At 37.2% G+C, this 16,167-nt stretch overlaps 2 protein-coding genes across 7 annotated transcripts in view; one reads left to right on the forward strand and one right to left on the reverse strand.

Annotated features, from left to right (window-relative positions):
• The window catches only part of LOC115623370 (organic cation transporter protein), a 32,671-nt gene extending 21,542 nt beyond the window's left edge, over window positions 1–11,129 (forward strand). For 3 of the 6 annotated variants that reach the window (XM_030517656.1, XM_030517657.1, XM_030517658.1), the window contains exons 2-7: window positions 6,772–7,202; window positions 7,269–7,502; window positions 8,372–8,630; window positions 8,694–9,111; window positions 9,666–10,172; window positions 10,231–11,129. In XM_030517656.1, the coding sequence (XP_030373516.1) occupies window positions 7,104–7,202; window positions 7,269–7,502; window positions 8,372–8,630; window positions 8,694–9,111; window positions 9,666–10,172; window positions 10,231–10,477 (1,764 nt within the window). In that variant the 5' untranslated portion in view covers window positions 6,772–7,103 and the 3' untranslated portion in view covers window positions 10,478–11,129. Of the gene's footprint in view, window positions 1–375; window positions 638–4,291; window positions 4,308–4,972; window positions 4,992–6,771; window positions 7,203–7,268; window positions 7,503–8,371; window positions 8,631–8,693; window positions 9,112–9,665; window positions 10,173–10,230 lie in introns of those variants that run through there. The other 3 variants (XM_030517655.1, XM_030517661.1, XM_030517659.1) reach the window with 3 other exon arrangements.
• A 799-nt stretch (window positions 11,130–11,928) lies between these two features.
• On the reverse strand, window positions 11,929–14,716 carry LOC115623812 (organic cation transporter-like protein). Its single transcript, XM_030518356.1, has 6 exons — window positions 14,434–14,716; window positions 14,188–14,374; window positions 13,862–14,120; window positions 13,384–13,801; window positions 12,408–12,914; window positions 11,929–12,337 (listed from the first exon to the last, which is right to left on the reverse strand). Exons 1-6 carry the CDS (start codon window positions 14,574–14,576, stop codon window positions 12,193–12,195), a joined length of 1,659 nt encoding a protein of 552 aa, XP_030374216.1. The 5' UTR covers window positions 14,577–14,716; the 3' UTR covers window positions 11,929–12,192.
• Between the last annotated feature and the right edge of the window lie 1,451 nt (window positions 14,717–16,167).

The following is a 16,167-nucleotide window of genomic DNA, read 5'->3' on the forward strand; positions in this document are numbered from 1 at the left end:
TGAGCACACACACACATATATGTACTTATATGGTTCAAATAAATAATGAAAGAACCATTACACATACATATGGTATATCTACATATATTGTTTTAAATACATACTTGTATGAATAGAGAGAAGCATGGCGAGCCATGTGCATGGCAATTTGAAGAAACTGTCACGCAGAGCATTTAAAACCGAAGCAATTCGTTGAACTTGAAGTCAAAACGCTTCCAATTGTCACGCGAGTAGCAGCAGATCTCGATTCCGACTACGAGTGCGATTACGAGTGCGAGTACGAGTCGAATCGAATCGGAGTGTGTCCATATGCGTGTGTGTGTGTGTATCTGTGTGAGTGCTCGACAAAGCGCTGTGAGATACGCTGCATACGCTTTTGAATTGCCGTTGTTGTCGGTTGTCGGTTGTCAGCGCCGGGCTAGAAAATTGCTGGCTAACATTTTCGAATTGGAATTGTACTCGAATATAGGCATATTTAATTCTGGTGTTCCTGCTACTCCATTATCAGATTGTCAGAGATGTGAAAAGTGTGGCAACTCTTACAAAGGCCCAGCAAAATAAAAAATAGAATAAATTAACAGCTGGCCAGCAATTGTGTCCGCTTGTGTGCTAAGCATAATAAATCGAAATTGGCAAGGTAAATAAGAAAATTTAGACTGTTATAAAATACGAATTATTTCACAAGTGTGTGTGAAAACCAAACCACAATAATCACCCATCACCGAGAGGTGTGCCAAGCAGCAAAAATTTTGTGTGTGTGTGTGGAGAGTTAAAATGTGTATTTTTATTTGCGTTTTAGAAATCTGCAAGAGCGCCAGATTATAAATTTAAAAGATACATATATGTATGTACATACATATAAGTATGTTAAGCATCCACCAAAGCCTGCAAAGACCTCACGGTTACTAATCAGTGAGCAATAGAATTAAACTTATGCCTGCGTTGTTTTTGTAAAGCGATAACCAAATGTGCGTGAAGATCAAATGTAATTCATATTTCCGCTTTTGATGTAGAAATTTCCTAAAAGCAATTGCCCATTATTGTTTACTTCATACTGCTGTGAATGCTAAAAAGATCTGCTATTTTAATTACCTTTTAGTGGAATGAGCCCCTAATTAACTAAGACTAAGGCCAAGTATATTGTTGTTTGGTTTCAAAGGAATCGCAATTTTAAACAATTCCCCTACAGCTCATAAATATGTCATTTGTGAAATGCTTGAATTTTTCGAATATGAATAAAAAGCAAAGTGGAAATCCTTTTGATGCTACATTAAAAAGGCAGTGAATGAAAAATAATCAATTTAGAAGAAAAGATTGTAGACTTTATTTTACTGTACTGTTCTTAAAACATAATTTTTATTGTTGGCGTAAGAATTGCTGATCTTTACGTACTATTGTGATTCTTATCTTAGTATATCGTGTATTTGACTTAATTTTCAAAGTTGCATTTGAAAATATATTGCCAGGCTTTGCTATGCAAAGAAGTCTTAAACCAATTAGATATCAAAGAATGGTTTGGAGCATAAAGCCGTGATGGTATTACCTGATAATGAATATAAATTGAATTCATTATGTTATATACAATATAATTAATAACATCTAATCACTTAATCCATGTAATGTGGTTGTATAGAATATTTTGAAGCCTACAGGCACATTTATGATTTTTCGTTGCTTTCCAAAAAGAAAACTGATTGATTAATCAATACTTAAGTGCTAAATATAATACATTTAAATGTTATGTACTCATTGAAAATATAACTCGTTAATGTAAAAATGTCAATTGGTGGGAAAATATAATAAATGTGTCGCTCTCTGTACCAAGTACGATCGGTTATTAGACCATAATAAAGCGCTATTATTAGCTATAGAAATTAATATATGTTTCATAGTACATGCTTTTGTATCTGTGAATTTTTTGTTAATAGTTTTCTCGTGTTTGATTCATCCTCCACTATTGGCGCGCCTATACTATTATTATGTAGGTGTAAAAATTAGCAAGCTGCCGGATGTGTAAAAACGATGTGCGATACCAGAAGTGTCGATTGGAGTCTATTCAAGTGAACTACATATGGTAATGGAAAAGGAAACTGTAGCATCAGTATTAATCATCACGAAACTACGACTCTTTTCGCAATGGCAACGCGTCGTATGTGTGATGGATTATGTGTTATTTATTCGCCATGAATCATTGGGGGTATTTACCATTTGTCGCGACATTTGATAAAGATTTGCGTTCTTATCTTTATCGAATAATTTGTTGCAGTAGCTCTTTGTTGTTGTAGTTTTTGTTGTTTTGTGGAATTCCTCGTAGGGCTTGCCCTCCGACTTCTTTGTTCTTTGTTAAACAACGGAACAAAGAAAGTGTAAATATTTGTCTGCGCAATAAGGAATCTGTCTGCAGAGTTAAGCAACACAGTTGGCCTACAGTCGCGACCGGTACAGTTGGCCCATAAGTGCGGCTAGGAAGTGGCTAGGAAAGGCAAATGTAGCGAATTAATATCGCTTTATCACGTTTTAGGTGCCTGTACTTCTGGTCATAATTTGCTACTTAAATGCTTACTGAGGCTGACTATGTTTATGGCTCCTTCATTATCTAATCAATATGCTGATATCGGCCACGCTTTTTTATTGAGCTTTAATTATGTAATTAGGGTATTAGCCATGAGCTTTGATTTAATGCGGTTCCCCTGAAAGCGACAATAACAATTATCCACGAGATTTTGTGTTTTAAAATTTGAGTGGCGATTGATTGCGGTTATCAAATAATTGGTATTTTTTGTCGGCCCGCAGTGAAAGTTGGCTGTCGGTTTTTAATTTGGTGTAAATTAATCCACAATCTTGTTGACAGCAGAAAGAAATTTGGAATTTAATATTAAGTTGCTTTTAAAGTTAAATAATTGGAGAAGGGTTGCTAGAAATTATAACATTGGTTCAAATAAAGAGAATATTTAGAAGAGAAGCTTACATCTATTTACTTGTAGAACAATTCTGGGCAATTTTTTGCATGATTCAACTTTAGATTGGCGCCCTCAGTAAATAAATTAATATTTATTAACCACAAAAAACTCGTTGCAATTTTAATTAAAAGCCATTAATTAACACTTTAATCTTTACCAGGTGATCCCATGATGCAGTGAGTAATTTTTTAACTCTGCAATAAGTTGGATTTCAATCGAATTGGCGCACACGCACTAAACAATGTCAATAGCTTAACAATTTTCACAGCCATATTTTTTGAGCCGAGATCTAGAAAATTCCCCACTTGCAAAATTGATTTTGCAACTGTTGCGTGTGCCTTAAATAAATCGGAAATTTAAAACTGATTTTCAAAGAAATCAATATTTATTTTTAGGCCAGGCCAACAATCATCATATCAATATTAATAAAATGTGGTTTTTGTAGTGTTATATATTTATATACATATTGTATAAATTTAAAACTGGCGAAGCAATTTGCAGACTAATTTCTCACTTGCGAATGAAATCGTATCGAATCGGATCAAATCAAATCGAATTGCGCATGCGCCATGTGGTCGGTCAGTCGTAAAGTGAATTAAAAACGTATTTCGTTTTTGCGGCTGTGCGGTTGTTTGTTTTTCGCAGCTTTTGCCATTAATTAGGACCCCCCGCCAACGCAGATCAGGGCCCCAAAACTTGTTCAAACAGAGCAGCGTTTACAGTACAGCCACGACCCGGGACGCGAAATCGGCGCCACACATTATATGGCTGATGTTATTGTCGTTTTATTTCGGGGCCGAACAGCTGTTTGGCATTTTTAATAAACAAACTTTGGCGTCTGTGGGCTCAGTATGTGAAAAGCATTTCGTGGATACACATCGATATACATCAGAGCTCGTTCGCACGCTAAGAGTGCGCGCTCCGAAGCGTCCGCCTGACTGCCTGCTTGTCAACCAAAAATTAAACAAACTCTACTTAAATAAAAAAACATTCAACTGAACAAAAACATAGTGTTTGAACAGTGATTTTGTTAACAAATTTGTTGTTTGCCCAACAAATATTAGACTGCTGGCTCTGAAAGTTTTGAAAACAAAAGAATTTGTGTCTACTGCCTGGGCAAGCCGTTGAACTCTTAAAACAACAAAGTAAATATATTTGTGAAAAAATAAAAAACAGAATCAACATATTCAACAGCGAGCAGTGCCAACGGAATTTCATTTGTTTTGATTTTGTGGAAAACGCCTCGCAGGCAATTCGTTCATTTTGCGCTTCAAATATTGCCCATACATTATACTATACATATCTGCTTATATGTATATAGAAGTAGTATAAAGCAGCATTCAACAGGTAAACAAACTCTTTTGTCTTGATGCTCAACAACTCAAGAGAGCTTTTGAATTAATTGAAGCCAACAAAGTTTACCCAAAAATCAATACAAATTACAAAACACATAGAATTTCTGTTAAACTTGTAATTGGAAAACCTTGAAGCGCTTTTAAGCAAGTGCCTTGTGATTTATACAGAAATCTCGAAACCAGTTGCTAAATTCTGACGGCGCTCACTAAATAATTTATACAAAATGCGTGTCTATGGCCAGACACTTTGATTTCCACTTCGGCCAAAATACGTGCCTGCAGTGAATTGCAAAATTATTGTAAATTATGCTCAGACCCCGGCCATTGAAACCATGCCATTGAGGCAGCCCCACACGTGTTTAGACTCAATTAGAAGTCGATTGTTTTCGGACTACTTGACAACAGTCCCAAGTCGTAGCGCTCTCGGCCCCGCTACCAGCTGCTCTCTTCATGCTAGTCGGTCGTGTTAGTCAGTCGTTACACATTAGTCAGCGCTGTAGTATATCAGTGCTAATATCTAAATTGGCGCCAATATATAAATATTTTTTTCACTGATAAGCCACAAAATATGTGCTGCCTGAATAGTTGATCTTACTAGCCAGCCAGTTGAAGTTTCTCAGTCTTGTTCAGACACGCGGGTTGCTCTGCCTTGTCTGGCGGCTGTTTCAGTGCGAAAGTGCGTTTAAATTTAATAACTAGGAATAGTACAGCTGTGTCAAAGCCATGGAACTTCCCAGCAACTAATTATTATTATTGCTGATAGTTATTTTGTTCCTAAGCGACACCAAGTGTTTCTGCTGCTGTTTCTAATTTGTGTTTTACGGCTGCCTCAAAAAAGATAAAACGAGCAAAATAATCAGTTGCCGGAATACACATATTATTTGTTTATATTTTTTAAGAGCCGTACGTGATCGACATTGTCTGCAAATCTACAACAATTAAGTGATAAAGATTTTAAACAATTACTTTGAATTTTTTGAACGTGTTCAGAACGTGTTGCTTCATAAATATTTCAATATTAGATAAATATTAGAAGTGGTCTAAATATTTCAGACTAAATGAGCTAAAAAGTTAGCTATTTATCCTTCACTGTGTCAACACTTTATTCCTTCATGGTTTTTTAAACAGCATTTCGCAGGGTCACCACTCGCGACCCATTAGTGATGTAGAACCTTCAGTTATGACTACATTGACAGTATTGTCAATATGCCATATGGTTTTCATTGGTTTTTGATAGAAAACTATTTCTTTTTAAATATCGTTTCAATGACAGCTCTATGATATAGTGATCTGGCCAGGTCCGTCTCGACATATAACATTTTCCAGTGAGGGGCATATAAATTCTAAGCTAGAGCCTACGCAAACGTTTAGACAGGCAGGCAAAAGAATTAGTTCTATTTTAAAAGTATGCCATGGAATGAACAAACCTTCAAAGTTTCAAAGTTTTTTTGTACGATGCACTTTTCAGAACCTTTTTGTAAATACGTCAAATTTGTGTGCAAATACTTGGCATTAATTGCTTGCAGATTGGCCGCTTGTGTGCCCGCTCCTTGGGCATTAGATTATCTATGAGAATAATTTCAAATAATGATTAGCCTGCAAAATAATTTGTGTCAAAATATTCATATTTCATTAAAGAAGTTTTAATTTTCTTATTGTGTTTATATTTGAAATATCAGATTTAAATGTTTTTTTGATATATATTTTTATATTTTTTTTAGCTTCAGTATTTTTATGCGAATATATAAAACTTTTCTTAGCTTACCAGTTTTCGGATCAAAATATTTATTTTAGTTTTGACATCTTTTTTTTTTTTTTTTTTTAAACGAAACTTTCTCTGCGCTTTATTATGTACAATTTGATTAATGTTTTTTTTTTCTATTCAATATTCAAAAACCACATCATTTGTCAGCTTAATTGACTATTTTTTAGAGCTTCTCAGAAATCTTTTTTGAACACTTAAAGCAATTAATTAAAGACTTAGCATATAGTGCAGCTATAGATTGCTTATACTTTTGAATTCATTATTTATTTCTAATGTATGTCCAGTGTTTTGTCACCACCAAAAAAAAAAAAACAAAAAACCAGTAGTCAAATGAGCCGTGTTTTCTCATTCTCTTCGCTTGCGCATTTTTAATAAGTGTGTTTTTGTTTAACTTTGTTAAGCAGGGACTGATAAATAAACCGGCTTTATTATCTAATCTGGGTCTTATTTAAATAAGGCAGTTGGGTTTATTTGTTTGTTTCTGTATCTCCAGGGCTGTAAAGGAGAGCAGAAAAAATGATTGGATGTGCATGGTTTATTATTGTTTTCGCAATTCCAATGCGCATTTACAATTTTATTATTTTTATTTAAACAAAAGGGAAAGCATTTGCATAGATATTTATTTATGTAGATTACACTGTCGGCTTGATGACCCCAATTAATGACCCCAATGCGCTCTCTCTCATTACAGCAAATGTGAAACATATTACATAGTGCGTGACCCCCCAAGCTTCAGAATATAGCCGAACACAATACAACAACTAATTGCTGAGCCATTGACCAACAACATTGTGCTTTATGTTTAGCCCAAAGGCAACAACAGCGACTAGCGTTCGGCATTCCGGCGTTCAATAAATTGGCTTCCCTTAACCACAACAAAAACAACAACTGTCTGAGAACAACTGAAACAAGTGATTGCCAGCGTCACAACAACACACCCCGAAAAGAGTACAAATAACGCACTTATAGTAAAGCTCACAAAAACCACAACCACAACAACAACAACAAAAAACAAAAAACAAAATGGATTTCGATCAAATTCTTGCCAAATGCGGCGATTTCCATCGTTATCAGTTCATGATACTCGCACTCTTCGGCTTTATCAACATCATCGTATCAATGGTGAGTTTGAAAAGGAAATATCCCAGTGCCAGGACCTCTTAAATGATAATTTGTTTTATGCCGCAGCACTACTTCACCCAAACTGTGATAAGTTTTGTGCCCGACCACTGGTGTTATCACGAAAAACTAGTGAATATGACTTATAAGGAAATAGCTGAGATCTACACAAATCCGAATATCACAAATCCCTCGTGCACCCGTCTTGACGACATTATTGGTCACAATGTGACTGTCAGCAACAAGACTTGCGAGAAATGGATCTATAACTATGATTTCGGCTATAGAAGCATGAACACCGAGGTGAGTGAGAACCCAGCAAAGATTACTTGTATGTACCCCTAGTTCTTAATAGAATAGCAGGGCATGGCTGTAAGAATTTTTAATTCGACGCCAAACAAGTTACAAGATTTGCTTTTACACATTTTGTTTTTTTTTATGAATGGGTTCGAAGAACTTTAGCTCGAACTTCAAGGCAACATTAATCAACCTTAACATTTGTTGTTCGTTTAGCTACAGACCTTCTACTCTAAATTGCTCGCATTTCGATGAAATAAATAAGGGACAAATAAATTAGAAAACAGCTTTTAAAGACATTGAAATTTCAAATTCACTTTTTACCAAGCCATAAATAAATCAAAGTAAAAACATTTTAGTTTTTCGATTTGTTGAAGACTGCTTAGATTTGTAATCTTTATGCAGATACTTATATCAATGTTAGTCGAAAAAGTATCCTTCAAAATAAATAAAAGAAAGAGATCAAATGATATGTGACACTAATAAATAAACAGCCTTTATGTTAAAATTAAATTCGTATCAGAATACATTATTTATCACTCTTTACGATTTCTAGCCATAAATAATATCAACTTGGTATTGAAAAGTGGACTGGATTGATAAAGAAATATGATAATTTACTATTTAAAATGTTTTACAATATTCCAAAATATTCAGAATGTTTAGTGTCGAAATGAAGGAAGAAAAAAAAAAGATTAGAAGGTAGATTACAAGTGTTCATATAATGAATAATGACATTTTACAAACAATGCTTAGCCATTGTTGTTAGAACAACCAAAAGCTATAAACTGACAATCATTTCTTGAGCACCTCATATATTGTAAAGTTAATTGATTAAAAAATGTATGTATTATAAATATTTGCTCTCTTCACAGTTAAACTGGGTCTGTGATTCAGCTTACAAGGCGCGTGTGGGACAATCCTTGTTCTTCATTGGCTCCGTTGTAGGCACCTTATTCTATGGCCTGTTGTCCGATAAAATCGGACGAGTCCCTGCACTGATATTGTCAAATTTCTGCGGCTTTGCCGGAGATTTCTCAACCATATTCACAAAGAGCGTGGCGACCTTTACGCTCTGCCGTTTCATATCGGGTCTGGCTGCCGATACCAACTTCTATCTCATGTATATTATAGGTAAGTGTCGCAAGTATAAGCCTCTGACCCGTTTAGATTTTTATTATCTTTGCTACGTTGCAGTTCTTGAATATATAAGACCCAGCATGCGCACACTTGGTCTCAATATGGCTGTGGGTCTGTTCTACTGTATGGGTCTGGTGGTGACACCCTGGCTGGCTGTGTGGGCCGGACACTGGAAGATATATTTGGCCTGCACCTCGCTGCCCATTCTGCTGGTCACCCTCTACTACTTTGTGGTGCAGGAGAGCGCCCAATGGCTGGTCACACGCAATGACATCGATGGTGCCATCAAGCGACTCAAGCGTGTGGCTAAGTTCAACGGTTGTCGTGTCACGCAGGCGGAGTTCGATGAGTTCCGGCGGCATTGCCAGATCACCAGAGAAATGCAGGGTGGCGATGATAAGAAGCATGCGACCCTGCTGGACATGTTCAGGACGCCGCGCATGCGCAAGAATACGCTTATTCTGTTCTTCAAGAGGTGAGCTTATAAGAGGGGCTTAGCCTTTATTTTGGATATAATTGAGATTTTGTCATAGGGAGAATAGCTGAGCTTTAAGTTGTGTGGGATTGATCTAAAATGAGCCTTAAATCTAATATAATTGAATGTAATATAATTGTTATTCATTATCAAGTGATATTAAGTTGATAAGTTTAATAGTCAAACGAATCCATTTAGATACATTTTTAAAAGCATGGTCAAGGGCTCCAGAATAAAAGAAACCTACCTACCAACCTATATTTCGATATGTACAATGTATAAGTTCTTCATTACTTTTCTTTATTACTTACTCTCAATCAATGCCGGGCTATATTTTATCTGACATTTTCTTAACTTATGAATGAATTAATCTTCAATCATTAATTAAATGCTTAAAAATAGGAACTACTTTTACTCGATTTAACCAAATAAGTGTAATTTATTTATAAATTAAGTATGAAGTATTAATGATAATGTTTTCAATTAAAACACTTTTCAGAGTACAAGTATGTCTAAGAATTCAAATACTAAGTTTTATGATTTTTATTTTCCAGCATGGTCATCACCCTCTGCTACGATGCGGTATCCCGAAATGTGGAGGGCATGGGCATCTCCCCCTTCGTCATGTTCTCACTGAGCGCGCTGGCCGTGTTGCCGTCGAGCATTTTGTTGGTCCTGCTACAGGATCGCATTGGACGCAAGGGCATGGCCTCAGGCTCCTTGTTGGTGGGTGGCTTGTTCACGGCAGCTGCCGGCATTGCCATTGCCTACCAGCAGCATAATCACAATGCCATATTGCTGGCCTGTCTGACGATTGCGGCGCGCTTCGGAGTGGCCATCTCGTATGAGTCGGGCAGCCAATATGCCACAGAATTAATACCCACTTGTGTGCGAGGGCAGGGCGTGGCGGCGGTGCATGTGGCTGGATTTGCGGCCTCCTTCCTGGCACCCTACATTCTATGGCTGGGCACGTTCTTCAAGGCAGCGCCCTCCATCATATTGGGTGTGCTCTTCTTTGCGGGCTCCTTTGTCTGTCTGCTGCTGCCCGAAACACTCAACAGGTAAGTGGCTTAGAACTTAAGCCAATGGATGATTCAATTAATTGTTTGGCTTTTGCAGAACGTTGCCCACCACCATTGAGGAGGGCGAAGTCTTTGGCAAGGGCGAACGTATGTTCGACTTCCCATGTCTGAAGCACCATGATGATGACGATGATGATGACGATTCGGAACTGGAGAAGTACAAGCGCAAGCATTCACTCATTGATGCCAAGCAGCAAGTCGAGTCTGGTCAGTACAACAAACGCAAGCAGTCACTGATCGATGCCGATCGCGAGGAGCAAGCCCTCAAGGATGCAAAGCATTGAGAAATGTCGTCAAATGTAAAACCCCTAGTTTATAGTTTAGTTAATCAATTTTTGTCTAGACCACACACAACTGAACTCAACACCAGAATCCAGAATGCAGAAGCAACAAGCAACAAACAAACCAACAAATCAACCCAAGCAGCAAGTTCCATTTAAATGAAACAATTCAAAACTTTTTCTCATAATATTCAACACCTTCAAAATGTGCTCAGTATGAGGTGAAGACGCCTTTTTCTATACATATTATATACATATATATATATATATAGGCTTAAGTAATTATATATTCATATATATTTATACTTGGTACGTATTTAGGGAATAACTGTAAATGCTAGCCACAAACAAGTGCATACAATATATAGTATTCGCACTGTAGAACCTTTGTTCGTTTTGTATAGAGAAACATTTTTCCTTTTCCTTTTTCCAAATTACTCGTAAAAAGTGGAGGTGTAAAGAAAGAAATCGGATAGTTAACATTTAAGCGGCACAATTTCACTTAACGATTAATGAAATACTTATGTACTATTTCTTCATAAGTAGTCCCTAGAATGTACACGATTTTGATTTGATGCAAAACTACGCTAAACTCTAATACAAAATTACTGATAATAATTAAAGAAATAGGAAAAAATACATAACTACAAAATGATGAGAATGGTGTAATCTCTTTAAAGAATTAACATTTTCTAATTAAATTGGTTATGGTTTGTTGTTTTTCTACAAAGTGTTGGCATACTTTTAGGAGCTGTTGGTGGAAACAGTGACTATCGATAGTAGACAATTATCGATACATACTACTATTGCTGTTTGTGATGAGAGATTAATACTTATTTGGTCTCGGAAATTATTACATTTTGAAAAGTTGGAACAGGTTTAGTGATGTGTTGATGTATTGTTGTTTTTAAAAATTTGCTTTTAGCTGAAATGCAGCTCCGTAAGCGATTTAATAACATATGTAAAAAGCCATGGTTATTATAATTCTTCCAATCGTTAATTAAACCATCTTCGTTCGTTGGGGAAACAAGCTGTCCCCCGTGTACTTACAAACTCATCGCTTATCCCAAAACCCCAAAGCTGGCAATAAATCTTCAGATGGTACAGAAAATTTATGGTGTGGAAAATTTAGCTTATGTTCCTATAAAATGTTTAAAGCTATATGTGCTACGATAACACAAAGCTAGAAAACGATTACCAAGTTATTGTGTTGAAGTAGAGTAGCTTATGAGGCATTTTGGTTGTTTAAATGCATTAGACTGATGCAATCCTTAGATCAGATATTCCTAAGCATTGCATGGAAACGTGCTGGAATAAAAGTTTCATATTTTCGCTCAAAGTCAAAGTCTCATTCTCTTTCGTAAGTTCTCCATAAGTTCTGTTTAGTGGATCTATACTATAATCTCTCGGAAGTTCTTTTCTACTCTGTATTATAAATTTGTTATTACACACTGTTGAATTTCTTTAGACTTTTATTCATATTTATTTAGATTTAAATTAAGAGTGGAATACAAAGTTTAGCATGATCAGTATATAGGATTAATATATGTATATATGTATAACGGTAACGCTTTAATTACTATGCATTCTCTACATGAGTAATTTGTATCAGACCATTGAGTTACAAGAACTAACTTGAAGTTAAGCTCATCATCAGTTTTCATATCAGGTTCATTTGTTTCAGTTTTAGTTTTAGTTTCAGGTTGTGGTGGTTCTGGTCAACAGACCCTCTGGGTTTCAGACTTATCAATAAAATTCGCATTCTTTGTCAAGCTCTCGCGACGTTTCCCTAAACACGGAAAATAGGACCAACGCTCATTGAAAGCAAATCGTTCGCCATCGGCTAGAGTTTCCGGCAGCTTCCTAAAAAGATAAGAAATTCATTTCGTATTTAAATAGATCTTCATTCCTCCAAGATAATTTCCCCACTTACTTGTGTAAAGTTTCCGGCAGCGTTAGACACAACAAAGCACCTATGATCAGCAAGCAGCTGATGAATAATGATGGCAACGGCTTATAGAACTTGGCCAAGTAGATGACATAGAAGGCTAGTGAGCTGGAGGCCAAGCCCACGACATGCACATTCGACACGGCACGTCCACGTACGCTGGTCGGTATTATTTCGGCGGCATATTGAATTTCGGCATCGTAGGAAACCGTCACACCATAACGGCCTAGTGCCACCATAATGGCCAGCAGCACGGCATTCTCCTTGGGATCGAGAATGGCAATGAGGAAGCCCGTCACTGCGGTGATGATTCCACCGGTCAAGAGTGAGGCGCAGGCCATGCCCTTGCGTCCGATTATATTCTGAAGTAGGAGAATTGTGCAGCCTGCCGGCAAATAAACCACAGAAGTCATCGAGAAGAGCTTGAAGGGTGAGGTGCCCAGACCCTCCAGATTACGACTGATGACATCGTACGAGAGTGTGATGATGACGCTATAAATAAAAATATTAATTGAAATATAATTTAAGATAGTTGTTAAGTGTTGTTGCTATCTCGTCTTACTTGAATCTCGTTTTACATACTTATGAATAAAAAGTGTTTCAACTTCAAGTTTGTAAAGACCTTTATACGAACGATAGGGATTCATCATATTATTCAAAAAAGTTCTTCACAAACATTCTATCATTTCTCTTCCTTCAGGTAAATGTTATAAATATTTACGCAAAGGCAATGACATTTCTACAATTCCTTCAAGAAGGCAAGAAAAATAAATGATAAGATAATGGTGTAATTTGCATCTCATCAATGTGTTTAGTTTTTTTTTTTTAACAGCTTCTTGAATCTTGGCAATAATTTCCGACCCTTTACAGAATTTACTTAGAGCACAATTAATTTTAAAATAATTGTTGGTTTCAACGCCAGTCAAGGTTAACACTTTTTAAAATTGGTAGAATAACTTACGATTTAATGAGGAGCGTCAGCGTGAAGCGTCGCAGTCTTGGCGTTCTAAACATGCCCATGAATGTGTCCTCTTGGGGACACAGTTTCTGCTCCTCATTAGCCTTCTCGCGGTAATGTTTGACGAACTCATCGAATACAGAGTCCTCCACTTGGCGGCCATTGAATTTGGCCACCCGTTTCAAACACTTAACGGCCCGATCGTATTTTTGTTTGGTCAACAGCCACTGAGCACTCTCGCATATGAAAACAGGATAGAGCATAATACCCAGGGTTGGGAGAGAGGCTAGCCAGAGGTACTGACGCCAATTACCAATCCAAATAGCGCACCAGGGTGAAGTGATCAGACCAAAGCCATAGAAGGTTGCAAGTATGATGTTAAGCCCGAAGGTGCGACGCTTGGGACTGAGGTACTCAAATACTGCAAAACAGCTTCAATGAATGTGCGGATCGGCAGGACAAATCTGTATTATTTGCTTACCCAAAATGTACATTAAATAGTACATGGTATCGGTAGACAGGCCCGACACAAATCTCGAGAAGGCAAACCAAGGTAGCGTATGGACAAAGGAGGTCATAAAATCACCGGAAGCTCCAGCTAAGGATGTCATTAGCATGGCAGGCAAGCGTCCGATGTGATCCGATAGGAAGCCAAAAGTTATAGTCCCCAGAACAGAGCCCATGAAGAAAAAGGACTGGCCCACAGCGGGTTGAAAGGACTTGTCGCACACCCATTTGAGCTAAGACCAAAGGAAGCCGTTCAGCGTTCATCCACTACTCCTTCATTTTCAAAGCTTTTAAGCTCACCTCCGTTGTAATGCTCTCATAACCATTTTCACGATCAAAGATCCAATCGTTGCAGCGCCCCACATCCGCCACAACTGCTGAGCCATTGATAACATCGTCCAGAAGGGTGCAGGAGGGTTGGGATATATTTGCATAGACATCTCTCACCTCGGCCAGACTCAGATTACTGAGTTTATCGTGTGAGCACCTTTTGGAAGTACCAGAAAGTCTTGATAATATTCAAAGCATACGAGTATGATGACTTACCAATGCTCTGGCGTAAAGGTAATTAGGGTTTGTGAAAAGTAATGCAAGGAACTTATTATGTTTGTATAGCCATATAGAAGCAGTAACACGATTTGAAAGCGATTGAAATTTCCGCACTTCTCGAGCACACGATCGAAATCCATATTGAAGACTTTCTTTGGAATTACCCTAAGCGCAACTTTTGGGCAGAGAAAACACGCAAAGCACTTTCAAAACTCAGTCCTGCTCGCTCAGCTACATACTCGAACCGAAAACACTTTGACTTGATCGGTAACCAGCCTCCTGTTGCTGCTTAGACGCGTAGAGTTTTGATGTTCGGACCTCAGTGATACCTCTATATATAGTACAGTTAGCTTAGGAAATTGACTCTGCTTATCTCAGCCTTATAATTATACGTAAATCCTATGTCAAATAGATGCTACGCCCGAACATCTCAGCAATTTTGTCGCTACCGACTGGTATTTGTTCTAGAAAGGCGTTTCTAGTTGAAGGTCCCAGCCAGATTTCGGTAGCAGTGACCGTTTCTGAGTTGAAAAACTAGCATCGTGGGGGGCCGGGCCCGCTTAAGGGTCTTAAGGGGGCTTATGCGAAACGTCAAACCGAGTGGGCGTCTTCTGCGCACATTTGTTGCCAACGCCTTATCAGACATTTAACTTTACTTTCGGCGAAACACAGCTACTTACCCACATAATTGCCCGGATTTGAAAAATATGTACTCAGTCTTAGGTTTATAATACACAATCGTAGAGTTAGCTGCTGTAACTCACGCCTTACGTGCGCGTTCGACTTTTTCGCTTTCTACTTTCTGCTTTGTTCTGTTGTCGGGATTTGTCGCACCCAAATCTTTATTGAATAGCTTAGGTACATAGTATAGATTAGGTATACAGGTTGGCATTACAGCTGGCCGAGATGGCTTTTGCCAAACTCAACTCAAAAACAAAATAAAGCACTCAGACTGAACAGTAAAAGTTCCGGAACCATAAGCGCAATCCTCATATCATAAAGCCCCGGAACCACTCGCGTGATCATTATATCATATCATATTTTAGTCTAGGCAACTATAAGGTTGCTGTCAACAATTGTGATATATAAGCAAAGTATAAGGTTTATATAGAAGATTCTCGGGATAGCTCAACAATATTTGCGTTTGGGTAGTTGCATAATATTAAAAATGTGCTACAAGAACTATTGCCGGTACTATATAGGCTGAGGAGAGATCTGACAATTTTGAAAAAAAAAACATAATAAATAATGTAAATGAATTTTAAAAAATAATAATTGTATAAAAAATAATCAAAGGAATATTAGCAAGAGTTTCAAGAACATCGCTTATTAGGTCGGAATAAGTGTACTATTCGAAAAATCATAAATCAGCCGTTTTAGGTGTTCTTTTTTTTTATTAAGTTATCATTAATTTTACAATATTTGTTGATTGCGTTGTTCAAGTGAAACTCAAATTAATATTAAAATTTCCAATCCTGATTCCTGACTGTTATGCCGCAAGCACAGGAAACAAATATCATAACAGTCACACAGCTGCTTAACAGCTGTTCAATCACACCATCATTCACAATATAAAGGGCATTCGAAGCAGTTTCCACAGTCACAATAGTAGTGTCAGTTACAGCTGTGATTTTAACAGAAGTCTCAGTAATCTTGGTAATTTATAATCTGAATAACCATACATATATATGTATATTATTTCATTTCGATCATTTCTGAGAACAAAACAAG

Source organism: Scaptodrosophila lebanonensis, unplaced genomic scaffold (assembly GCF_003285725.1).
Source record: "Scaptodrosophila lebanonensis strain 11010-0011.00,11010-0021.00 unplaced genomic scaffold, SlebRS2 tig00000053-arrow-pilon, whole genome shotgun sequence".
Classification (NCBI taxonomy): Eukaryota; Metazoa; Arthropoda; class Insecta; order Diptera; family Drosophilidae; genus Scaptodrosophila; species Scaptodrosophila lebanonensis.

Bases quoted from the DNA above. Each gene is read 5' to 3' on its own strand.
- LOC115623812 (XM_030518356.1), bottom strand. From the start codon at position 14,576: ATGGATTTCGATCGTGTGCTCGAGAAGTGCGGAAATTTCAATCGCTTT. The intron at 14,375-14,433 runs GTAAGTCATCAT...TACTTCCAAAAG, and splicing joins ACCTTTACGCCAGAGCATTG to GTGCTCACACGATAAACTCA. The intron at 13,802-13,861 runs GTAAGCAAATAA...GCTGTTTTGCAG, and splicing joins CTATTTAATGTACATTTTGG to TATTTGAGTACCTCAGTCCC.